This window comes from Pristiophorus japonicus, chromosome 11 (assembly GCF_044704955.1).
Source record: "Pristiophorus japonicus isolate sPriJap1 chromosome 11, sPriJap1.hap1, whole genome shotgun sequence".
NCBI classification, from domain to species: domain Eukaryota; kingdom Metazoa; phylum Chordata; class Chondrichthyes; family Pristiophoridae; genus Pristiophorus; species Pristiophorus japonicus.
Genome location: NC_091987.1, coordinates 106,713,217 through 106,725,227, shown reverse-complemented (window position 1 = coordinate 106,725,227; position 12,011 = coordinate 106,713,217). Strand labels below are relative to the sequence as shown.

General features: G+C 45.6%; 1 protein-coding gene across 2 annotated transcripts in view; it reads right to left on the bottom strand.

Moving 5' to 3' along the window:
• vps26c (VPS26 endosomal protein sorting factor C) overlaps positions 1-11,681 on the bottom strand; it is a 76,840-nt gene extending 65,159 nt beyond the window's left edge. The window contains exon 1 of one of the 2 annotated variants that reach the window (XM_070893032.1): positions 11,515-11,681. In XM_070893032.1, coding sequence (XP_070749133.1) covers positions 11,515-11,571 — 57 coding nt within the window. In that variant the 5' untranslated portion in view covers positions 11,572-11,681. The remainder of the gene's footprint in view (positions 1-11,514) is intronic. The other variant, XM_070893031.1, reaches the window with a different exon arrangement.
• Positions 11,682-12,011: the final 330 nt, after the last annotated feature.

Here is a 12,011-nt window from a genome sequence, read left to right as displayed (position 1 = left end):
GGGGAGGGGGTGATGGCCGAACCGCTGCTTGGACGGATACGGGAGAGGCTTTAATACTATCCCTGATTTACCTTGATAGCCACGGTTGATCCACCTTCCCTTTTTTATTTTTACGACAGACAGGAATGTACAATTGTTGTAGTTCATCCATGCGGTCTCTAAATGTCTGCCAGTGCCCATCCACAGTCAATCCCTTAAGTATCATTCGCCAATCAATCCTAGCTAATTCACGCCTCATACCTTCAAAGTTACCCTTCTTTAAGTTCTGGACCATGGTCTCTGAATTAACTGTTTCATTCTCCATCCTAATGCAGAATTCCACCATATTATGGTCACTCTTCCCCAAGGGGCCTCGCACAACGGTATTGCTAATTAATCCTCTCTCATTACACAACACCCAGTCTAAATTTGTGGATGACACTGCCAAAGAGCAGCATGAAGATGCTAAGGATGGATCCTGGAACAGCTGCAAAGACAAACATGCAGTGGTGAGAAGAGAAGCCATTACTGCAGATGCTTTGGCCATGATTGGATAGTTCAGAGTGGAATCAAATGAGAGCAGTCCCATGGCACTGGACAACATAGAAGATAGAAGACATTAGAAGAAGATGGTGTTCAAAGCTTTAGAGAGGTCAAGGAGGATGAGGCAGGGTAATGCACCAATCACAAAATATCATTAATGACTTTGTATCGAGCTATTTTTATGTATTGGGAGGGGCAGAAGCCAGAATGGAGGGATTCAAACTGAAAGCTGTTGGGGAGAAAGGCATAGAACCTGGAAGCTACACATTAAAGGACATGCATGAGGAAAGGGAGATTGGAAGTATTGCATTAGTTAGTGAGGACCATGGAAATGAGCGTGGGTTTTGGGGCCCAAATTTTCCCAGGAGTTGCTCCGTTTTCTTTGGCGACTTGATTTTTCTGGGAGTATCTTAAAAAGCCCATACTGCACATTTAATTTGCGCCAATGTAAGTGAGTTAGTTAGGATTTTTTTTTTAGTTTCGTGTTTTTTTTTCCCCCACCAGCCACCTACGCCTATTTTAGCCATTTAAGCCAGTTTAGACAGCTAATAGTTGCTCCAAACTAACTTAGGCCAGCGTACGTGGCCACTTGTGGCCGCACAGAAAACCCTTGCGGAGAGTTAAGAAATCAGTGTAGGTAAGTACATTCTAAAGCTCCAAGCACAAAACAAAGCACAAAAATAAGCATTCAACAACAAATAAAAAATACAAGGAAGCCGAGAGGACCGAGCACAAAGTAATCAGCAATTAATTAACAAATAAAAAATAGAAGGAACCCTGCACCTAAAGCACCAAGACCAAAGTAATAAGCAATCAATAACAAATAAAAAATACCAACACACGGCCCGGGAAGGCAGCGGGCTGCCGATGAGGGAGCCCATTCGGCCAGGGATAGGGGCGGCATGCTTCGGCCCCTCCCACACAGCCTGCAGCACACTCTCTCAGATTCTGGGGGCGAGAAGCTACTGTGCTTGCGCACACACTTGAGCGCGCATGTGCAGAGGTCCCGGCACCTGGCTCCGCCCCAAATCCAGTTGCCTCGCTACGCTACCATTGAGGACAGGCTAGGGAGCAGCCAAACTCAGCCCGAAGATTTTTGGCGCCCTTGGAGTTCTACAATAGCGCCGCACCTCTGGTGAATGTACTAGAAATCTGTACTGTCCAAATTTGGGCCCCAGTTGAGAATGGGGTGATGGCAGCAATTTTGAAAAGGAGGGGCTTAAGGCTCATGGAAAAAGGAGAGAAGCAGCAGAGGTCACTGATTGGATGCTCTTGACAATAAATAAATCCGTGAGCTCCTTGCAGTTGTTGTCAGAGGGGAGAGTGGAGGGGGCAGAGAGGCTAAAAGATGGTCAGCAGCAGAGGAAAGGAACATTATCCTCAGGTACAGGGTGGTTTTGGCAGAGGGCAGCGAGCTCTGGTAGCATTTGATGTGCTCAAGCCAGATTGGTAATGGCTGGGTGAGCCAGCTGTGCACCAGGTATGCCCAGGTTTGTGTCCACTGGACTTGGAGCAAATATAGAGATCATACCAGGGGAAACACCAGGGATGGGAGATAATGATGGTTTTTCTGGGGACAAAGGCATTGAAGGTAGAGGTGACAGTAGTTGAGCAAATCAAGAGCTTAATTGTGGCAAATGAATGCCAACGACGAGACAGTTTGAACATGTGGTTAAGCGATTTGGGGAGGAGGTTTTTTTCCCCATGGGCAGAAGTGGGGTCGAAAGCAAGTAGGGGGGTGTGGGATTGTAAGGGATACAAATAAGTAGTCAGAAATAGCCTGACCTGTGATGAGACAAAAAAGGTTAGATGCTCCATGGTAAACGGCTTGGTTGAGCGACTCTGGATAGGTGAGATTGAAATTGTGATAGGTGAGGAATTGCGGGATTTCTCAGGGAGGAACTCAAGAGTGTGGCTTGGGAGGTCATTAAAGCAAAAACAACCAATTTTGTTTTGCCCAAGTATTTAAGTAAGAACATAAGTACTAGGAGCAGGATTCAGCCATACTGCCCCTCAAGCCTGCTCCACCATTCAATAAGATCATGGTTGATCATTGACCTCAACTCCACTTTCCTGCTCGAACTTCATATCCTTTGATTCCCCTAGAGTCAAAAAAATCTATCTTCCTCAACTTTGAATATACTCAACGACTGAACATCCACAGCACGTTAGGGTAGAGAATTCCCAAGATTCACAATCGTCTGAGTGAAGAAATTTCTCCTCATCTGAACCTTAAATGGCCTACCCTTACCCGAGACTATACCCCCCACCCCCCGAGTTGTAGACTCTCCAGCTAGGGGAAACAATCTCCCAGCATCTACCCTGTCAATCCCCCTCAGAATCTTATGTTTCAATGAGATCACCTCTCATTCTTCTAAACTCCAGATAGGACAATCCTCTCATTCCTGGAATCTCTGTTGCACCGCCTCAAAGGCGATTATATCCTTCCTTAGATAAGGAGACCAAAACTGTACTCAGCACTCCAGGTGTGGACTGTACAATTGCAGCAAGTCTTCCTTACTGTTGTACTCCAGCCCCCTTGCAATAAAGGCCAACATGGCAAAGGTTGCGTATTCTGCGGTAAGTGTCTCATCTCCTGAGACCCAAAGCCTTTCCATCATCGACAAGGCACAAGTCAGGAACGTGGTGGAATACTCTCCACTTAGCTGGATGAGTGCAGCTCCAATGAAACTCAAGAAGCTTGACACCATCTCGCTTGGTTGGCACCCCATCCACTACCTTCAACATTCACTCCCTGTAGCACCGGCGCACCGTGGCTGCAGTGTGCATCATCTACAAGATGCACTGCAGCAACTCGCCAAGGCTTTTTCAGCAGCACCTCCCAAACCCGCGACCTCTACCACTAGAAGGACGAGGGCAGCAGGCGCATGGGAACACCATCACCTGCAAGTTCCCCTCCAAGTTACACACCATCCTGACTTGGAAATATAATCGCTGTTCCTTCATTGTCACTGGGTCAAAATCCTAGAACTCCCTCCCTAACAGCGCTGTGGGAGTACATTCACTACAGGAACTGCAGCAGTTCAAGGCGGCTTACCACCATCTTCTCAAGGGCAATTGGAGATGGGCAATAAATGCTGGCCTCATCCACATCCCAGGAATATTAAAAAAAATGCAATTTGCCTTCCTAATTGCTTGCATACATACCTACTCTGTGTTTCTTGTACCAGGACATCTCTGAACACCAACATTTAATAGTTTCTCACCATTTATAAAATATTCTGTTTTTATATTCTGTTGTACACTCAAATTATAAAATATTTGGAATCATCCCCAGTATTGAAATACTATGAAGCCTGATAGAAAATCTCAGCAAAGTCTTGGTAAAAGGCCAACATATTTCTCTGGCTTACTCACTCACGACAGGATTGCAGAGAAAACAACTGGTTCTGATTTCCAAAATCAATATTATAGATATTACTGGAGTTTTCCAGCCATACAAACTTTTCAAGCGCATTCCCCCACACATTGCTGCAACAAAGGCACAGTTCTCCAACTATAAGCTGCACTCCCAAGCACAAATAACACAAACTACAGGGTTCTGATGGTGCTGTAAATCCGCAAAATAGTGGTCATATATATCAGACTTCAAATCAGGCGCAAAAGATAAAAGCAGCGAATGGACCTGTACTGGTGCACTCTACATTCAAGTCCCTCGGTTGTGTGGCAGAGCCTGTGGGATATGGCACCCAACAATAAACTAAATGAGAGTAGCAGCAAATGGAATGGAAGAAAAGGCAAATATAAAAGCACCTATAGGGATTAAAGCACCTATTAACAGAACATAAACAAATCAATCTCATTGCTTGCTTAAGTCGCAGTTGAATATTGTGGCCAGTTTAGGGCACCTCTGCTTTAGGAAAGAAAAGGGAATGCAGAAGACAGTGACCAATATCGGGTGATTGGTAAAAGAACCAAAGGCGACATAAGAAAAAGCTTTCTTATGCAGCGACTGGTTGGGATGTGGAATGCACTGCCTGAAAGCATGGTGGAGGCAGACTCAATGTTCTCTTTCAAAAGGTGAGTTGGATAAGTATCTGAAGGAAAAAAATTTGAAGGGCCACAGGGAAAGGGCAGGGGAGTGGAACTAGCTGAGAGTCGGCACTGGCTCGACGGGCCAAATGACCTTCTTCCGTGCTGTAACCATTCTATGATTTTATGGTCAGGAATGAGAGACTTTAGTTATGAACCAAGACTAGAGAAACTTTCATTACAGCAGAGAAGGTTGAGGAGTTCGGATAGGGGTGTTCAAAATTGAGAGATTTTGATCATGAAAAGCAGGAAAAACTATTTCAATTAGTTGGTGAATCGGTTAATTGGGATTTAAGATCACTTGAAGTAATGGTTAGAATTATTTTTTTTTAAAAAGGGAGGATTGTTAGGACATGGAATGCCAAATTAGAAAGAGTAATAGAAGCAGAATCCAAAATGTTGGAGGGCATGGAGAATGGGCATGTGAAAGGGGCCAAGTGGGTAGCTCTTTCTGAAAGCTGGCACAGGTGCAATAAACCAAATGGCCTCCTCCTATGTTGTAGAATTCGGCGATTTAGGATGAAAATGAATGGACACAGGATTCCCCTCACAGGAAACTAATAAATCACAACAGCCTGCTTTAGTGATAAATACTGATCTTTCAAGTTCACCTTTAAAGGTACAGGGCTACAAAACAATTTAAAATACAATCTCTTTCCAATCCTCCGTTAACTAATTTCCCACCAGCAACGCTAATAATTAAGGGAGTAGGGTTGGGATTGCTAGTGGTATGCCATTGTTAGCATATTTCCCCCTCGACTCAGGTTGGTTGGGGTGTTTATTTTCGATCACAGGATGTGGGCGTCGCTGGCAAGGCCAGCATTTATTGCCCATCCCTAATTGCCCTTCAGAAGGTGGTGGTGAGCCGCCATCTTGAACCGCTGCAGTCCTCGTGGTGAAGATACTCTCACAATGCCATTAGGGAGTTCCAGGATTTGGACCCAGCGACAATGAAGGCAGCCCGATATATTTCCAAGTCAAGATGGTGTGCGACTTGGAGGGGAACTTGGAGGTGATGGTGTTCCCATGCATCTACTGCCCTTCTAGGTGGTAGAGGTCGCGGGTTTGAGATGTGCTGGCGAAGAAACCTTGGCAAGTTGCTGTAGTGCATGTTGTAGATGGTACACACTGCAGCCACGGTGCGCCAGTGGTGGAGGGAGTGGATGTTTAAGGTGGTGGATGGGATGCCATTCAAGCGGGCTGCTTTGTCCTGGATGGTGTCAAGCTTCTTGAGTGTTGTTGGAGCTGCGCTCATCCAGACAAGTAGAAAGTATTCCAGCACACTCCTGACTTGTGCCTTGTAGATGGTGGAAAGAGTTTGGGGAGTCAGGAGATCAGACACTCGCTGCAGAATAACCAGCTTAATACAGATTAAAAATATACTTCAGACATGTGGATCCTGAATAATAAGTTATATAAAAAACTGAAAATCAGTCATACATTTGGAAGACAAATAGCATATGGTGAAGAAACCAATACCAGCTCCCTGATGCTTACAACAACAACTTGTATTTATATAGCACTTTTAACGTAGTAAAACGTCCCAAGGCGCTTCACAGAAGTATTAAGAGATAAAAAATTTGACACTGAGCTGCATAAGGAGAAATTAGGGCAGGTGACCAAAAGCTTGGTCAAAGAGGTATGTTTAAAGGAGCGTCTTGAAGGAGGAAAGCGAGGTAGAGAGGTAGCGAGGCAGAGGGGTTTAAGCAGGGAATTCGACAGCTTAGGGCAACAGAGGGCACGGCTACCAATGGTTGAGCGATTATAATCAGGGATGCTCAAGAGGGCAGAATTAGAGGAGCGCAAACATTTTGGGGAGGTTGTGGGCTGGAGATTACTGGGAAGGACAAGGCCATGGAGGGATTTGAAAACAAGGATGAAAATTTTGAAATCGAAGTATTGCTTAACCGGGAACCAATCAATGTAGGTCAGCGAGCATAGGGGTGATGGGTGAGCGGGACGTAGTGCGAGTTAGAACACAGGCAGACGAGTTTTGGATCATCTCTAGTTTACGTAGGGTGGAATATGGGAGGTCAGCCAAGATTGCGTTGGAATAGTCAAGTCTAGGGCAAGTTAAATACAGTATCCAGTGCAGTAACAGACATGTTAACCCAATTGGCACAGACCAAGTTCCCAGTTTCTGCTATTATCTCTGTATAACTGCAGTTATAGCTCCATAGCTATCCTCAGTATCTCTGGATTAGAAAGGAATAGAAAACAGCTAGGAGGTCCCACTCCTAACTGGTATCCACTGACTCCTGCTGATTAGTCCAAACCTGTGAGCATCAGGTGAGAGCAGGAATGGGCTTGGTTAAGATATCGCCACAGCCTTCTGCAAGTAAACTGCAAAGTATAAAACTGCTGATAAAAGACCCCCCTCCCTCCCTCCTCAACACCACCACCACCACCACCCCAGTTGAGCTGAATTCCCAGTCACCAAATGAAAGGACCACCTACAGACTTGTCTAAACTGGTGTAGTTCTGCCTCATGTGAACAAATCCCTGGAGAAACCGTCTCCCTGGCATCCAGTTAAAATATCAAGATTTCTCTATGCCTAAACCTCAGGTTATTACACACACACACACAAAAACATTAGAAACTTCTTTTTGTAAATCCTCTCCAGATCCCCTTTAACTTTTGCCTCCTCAGCCTCATCGAAGTATGCCAGTACTACAACAACATCATGCACTTATATGGTGCTTTTAATGTAGTAACACATCCTAAGGGCAAAGTGTAGAAAGGAGAGACAAGCTGCACATACCTCGCACCCACTAAGTGGTGTGCAAGTGTGGCCTTCAATATTGCCTCGTTTTACTTAACACAATTATATACCATACTATTCCATGACATGACACATCGTGGAACACAAATGCACCACACCATTTCACTGCCCCTACCCCTATCACCCTGACACTCTATATTGCTATGTACAAAATGATTCAAAACATTTCATTGGATGAATATTTGTTATTCAAACTAAGCCTCAGGACCCTTTTATCAGACATTATTATGATGGATATCAAGGGATATGGGGATAGTGCAAGAAAGTGGAGTTGAGGTAGAAGATCAGCCATGATCTTATTGAATGGCAGAGCAGGAACGAAGGGCCAAATGACCTATTCCTGCTCCTATTTCTTATGTTCTTATGACAAGAAACTACATTCAACTGGTCCAAGCAGCTATTTTCTAAACTAGTTTTCTTGATATAATTATCTATATAAGAAACAGAAAATCAAGTTCCTAGTGTCATGACCACAACTTCATAACTAAGCAATAAGCATTTCAGCTGATATATTCAGATGTTTAAACTAAATTTAATTCTCATCGCTTTTCACTCCATGAAATTTGATTTCTGCGCTGCGAGAGGTTTTCAACTCAAACATATCATAACCCATTTTTACATAGGCTTGTGCTCAACTTAAGGCAACAATAATTAAATGTACCACTCACTGTACAAAAATATACTTTTAACATACAAGAACATAATAAATAGGAACAGGACTTGGCCATTTGGCCCCTCGAGCCTGCTTCGCCATTTAATAAGATCATGGCTGATCTGATCATGGACTCAGCTCCACTTTCCTGCCCGCTCCCCATAACCCTATATTTCTTTATCATTCAAAAATCTGTATCTCTGCCTCAAATATATTCAATGACCCAGCCTCCAGCTCTTTGGGGCAGAGAATTCCTACAGATTTACAATCCTCAGAAGAAATTCCTCCTCCTCTTAGTTTTAAATGGGCAGCCCCTTATTCTGAAACTATGTCCCCTAGTTTTAGTTTCCCAAGTGGAAATATCTTCTCTGCATCCACCTTGTCAAGCCCCCTCATTATCTTATATGTTTCAATAAGATCACACCTCAAATAGAGTACATCAGATAAGGACCAATGCATATCTGGCAGTAGTGGTGCTCCAGTGCCATGGTACGGTAGGAAGCAGGATCCTAATTGCAACCAAAAGAGTCCTTAGACCTCAGGAGGGCCAAAATTGCTTTACAGCCAATTAAGTATTTTTGAAGTGCAGTCACTGTTGTAATGTAGGAAATGCAGACCAAATTGCACACAGCAAGGTCCCACACACAGCAATGAGATGCATGACCAAATCATCAGTTTTACTGATGCTGGTTGAGAGATAAATATTTGCCAGGACTCCGGGGATAACTCCCCTGCTCTTCTTCGTAACAGGGATATTTTATCAACCCAAAGAGGGTCAGTTTAATTTATCATCCGAAAAAAATACGACACCTGCAACAGTGCGTGCCGCACTCGATACTACACTCAAGTGTCAGGCTAGATTATGTGCTCAAGTCTCTGGAGTGGGGCTGGAGCCCAGAACCTTCTGACTGAGAGGAGAGGATGCTACCCATTGAGCCACAGCTGAAGATACTGAGCAGAATGTAAGCACATCTGAATGGGGTAGGGAAAGAAAAGGAAGGCAGTTCACCCTTTCCTGGTGTAACTTTTTGAGACTGCAGGGACCGGTACATAGAAACATAGAAAATAGGTGCAGGAGCAGGCCATTCAGCCCTTCTAGCCTGCACCGCCATTTAATGAGTTCATGGCTGAACATGAAACTTCAGTACCCCTTCCTGCTTTCTCGCTATACCCCTTGATCCCCCTAGTAGTAAGGACTACATCTAACTCCCTTTTGAATATATTTAGTGAATTGGCCTCAACAACTTTCTGTGGTAGAGAATTCCACAGGTTCACCATTCTCTGGGTGAAGAAGTCTCTCCTCATCTCGGTCCTAAATGGCTTACCCCTTATCCTTATCCTGGTTCCGGACTTCCCCAACATCGGGAACATTCTTCCTGCATCTAACCTGTCTAAACCAGTCAGAATTTTAAACGTTTCTATGAGGTCCCCTCTCATTCTTCTGAACTCCAGTGAATACAAGCCCAGTTGATCCAGTCTTTCTTGATAGGTCAGTCCCACCATCCCGGGAATCAGTCTGGTGAATCTTCGCTGCACTCCCTCAATAGCAAGAATGTCCTTCCTCAAGTTAGGAGACCAAAACTGTACACAATACTCCAGGTGTGGCCTCACCAAGGCCCTGTACAACTGTAGCAACACCTCCCTGCCCCTGTACTCAAATTCCCTCGCTATGAAGGCCAACATGCCATTTGCTTTCTTAACCGCCTGCTGCACCTGCATGCCAACCTTCAATGACTGATGTACCATGACACCCAGGTCTCGTTGCACCTTCCCTTTTCCTAATCTGTCACCATTCAGATAATAGTCTGTCTCTCTGTTTTTACCACCAAAGTGGATAACCTCACATTTATCCACATTATACTTCATCTGCCATGCATTTGCCCACTCACCTAACCTATCCAAGTCACTCTGCAGCCTCAAAGCATCCTTCTCGCAGCTCACACTGCCACCCAACTTAGTGTCATCCGCAAATTTGGAGATACTACATTTAATCCCCTCGTCTAAATCATTAATGTACAATGTAAACAGCTGGGGCCCCAGCACAGAACCTTGTGGTACCCCACTAGTCACTGCCTGCCATTCTGAAAAGTACCCATTTATTCCTACTCTGCTTCCTGTCTGACAACCAGTTCTCAATCCACGTCAGCACACTACCCCCAATCCCATGTGCTTTAACTTTGCACATTAATCTCTTGTGTGGGACCTTGTCAAAAGCCTTCTGAAAGTCCAAATATACCACATCAACTGGTTCTCCTTTGTCCACTTTACTGGAAACATCCTCAAAAAATTCGAGAAGATTTGTCAAGCATGATTTCCCTTTCACAAATCCATGCTGACTTGGACCTATCATGTCACCATTTTCCAAATGCGCTGCTATGACATCCTTAATAATTGATTCCATCATTTTACCCACTACTGAGGTCAGGCTGACCGGTCTATAATTCCGTTTTCTCTCTCCCTCCTTTTTTAAAAAGTGGGGTTACATTGGCTACCCTCCACTCCATAGGAACTGATCCAGAGTCAATGGAATGTTGGAAAATGACTGTCAATGCATCCGCTATTTCCAAGGCCACCTCCTTAAGTACTCTGGGATGCAGTCCATCAGGCCCTGCGGATTTATCAGCCTTCAATCCCATCAATTTCCCCAACACAATTTCCCGACTAATAAAGATTTCCCTCAGTTCCTCCTCCTTACTAGACCCTCTGACCCCTTTTATATCCGGAAGGTTGTTTGTGTCCTCCTTAGTGAATACTGAACCAAAGTACTTGTTCAATTGGTCTGCCATTTCTTTGTTCCCCGTTATGACTTCCCCTGATTCTGACTGCAGGGGACCTACGTTTGTCTTTACTAACCTTTTTCTCTTTACATACCTATAGAAACTTTTGCAATCCACCTTAATGTTCCCTGCAAGCTTCTTCTCGTACTCCATTTTCCCTGCCCTAATCAAACCCTTTGTCCTCCTCTGCTGAGTTCTAAATTTCTCCCAGTCCCCAGGATCGCTGCTATTTCTGGACAATTTGTATGGCACTTCCTTGGCTTTAATACTATCCCTGATTTCCCTAGATAGCCACAGTTGAGCCACCTTCCCTTTTTTATTTTTACACCAGACACAGTCTCAATACACAGTCTCAGCCCGGGATAATGCTACCAGGAAACATGAAAAAAAACACCATAGATTGTATAGAATGTTTTTTTTTTAAAACATGACTGGCTCTGAATCAAGGGCTGGACTGCACTCTTACATGCCCAATGCCCAATCAGGGCTCCAAAGCAACAGCCCTCGCTCCTCATGGGAAACACAGACTGCGAAATGATTTGCATGCGATTCCCCAGGGCTACATTGTCAATGTTGTATACACAACGGAACAAAGGTGCAAACAGCTGGACTCCGAGAGGAAGCAGCAAAAGGCCAGGGATGCGGTTCCAAGTTCAGTCTAGGTCAGTGTGGGGTGGGGCCTGGCTCGGCCACAGGAGGGCGGGCGGGTCACAGCGGCTGCACTCACCCCCTGGTGATACACTTTGTTCGCCCGCTTCAGCTTGACGTCCACCACCGTCCCCATGGCGACCCCCGAGGATCCGGTCCCGGGACCCAGCACCTACACTGGCCGCTCCTCCGTCCGTCACGTGCTTCTCTCGCGAGACGCTCCTCCCACCGTCACGTGCTTCTCTCGCGAGACGCTCCTCCCACCGTCACGTGCTTCTCTCGCGAGACGCTCCTCCCACCGTCACGTGCTTCTCTCGCGCTCTGTCCCCCCCCCCCAAGTGACGCTCGCGCGCGCCGCTCCGCCCACCGTCACGTGGTTTTCTAGCGAGCCGGTCCTCCCACCGTCACGTGCTTCTCTCGCGTTCGCCGCTCTTCCCACCGTCACGTGCCCTTCCCGGCACCCACGCGGGTCAATAGGGGTTTTGCCGGTTCTGAGGCCTGCTGCTGCTGTCGACCGAGTTGCCAGCTGGCCCACAGGATCACAGCTCTGGCTTCCCCACCCCTCCACCTCCCTGT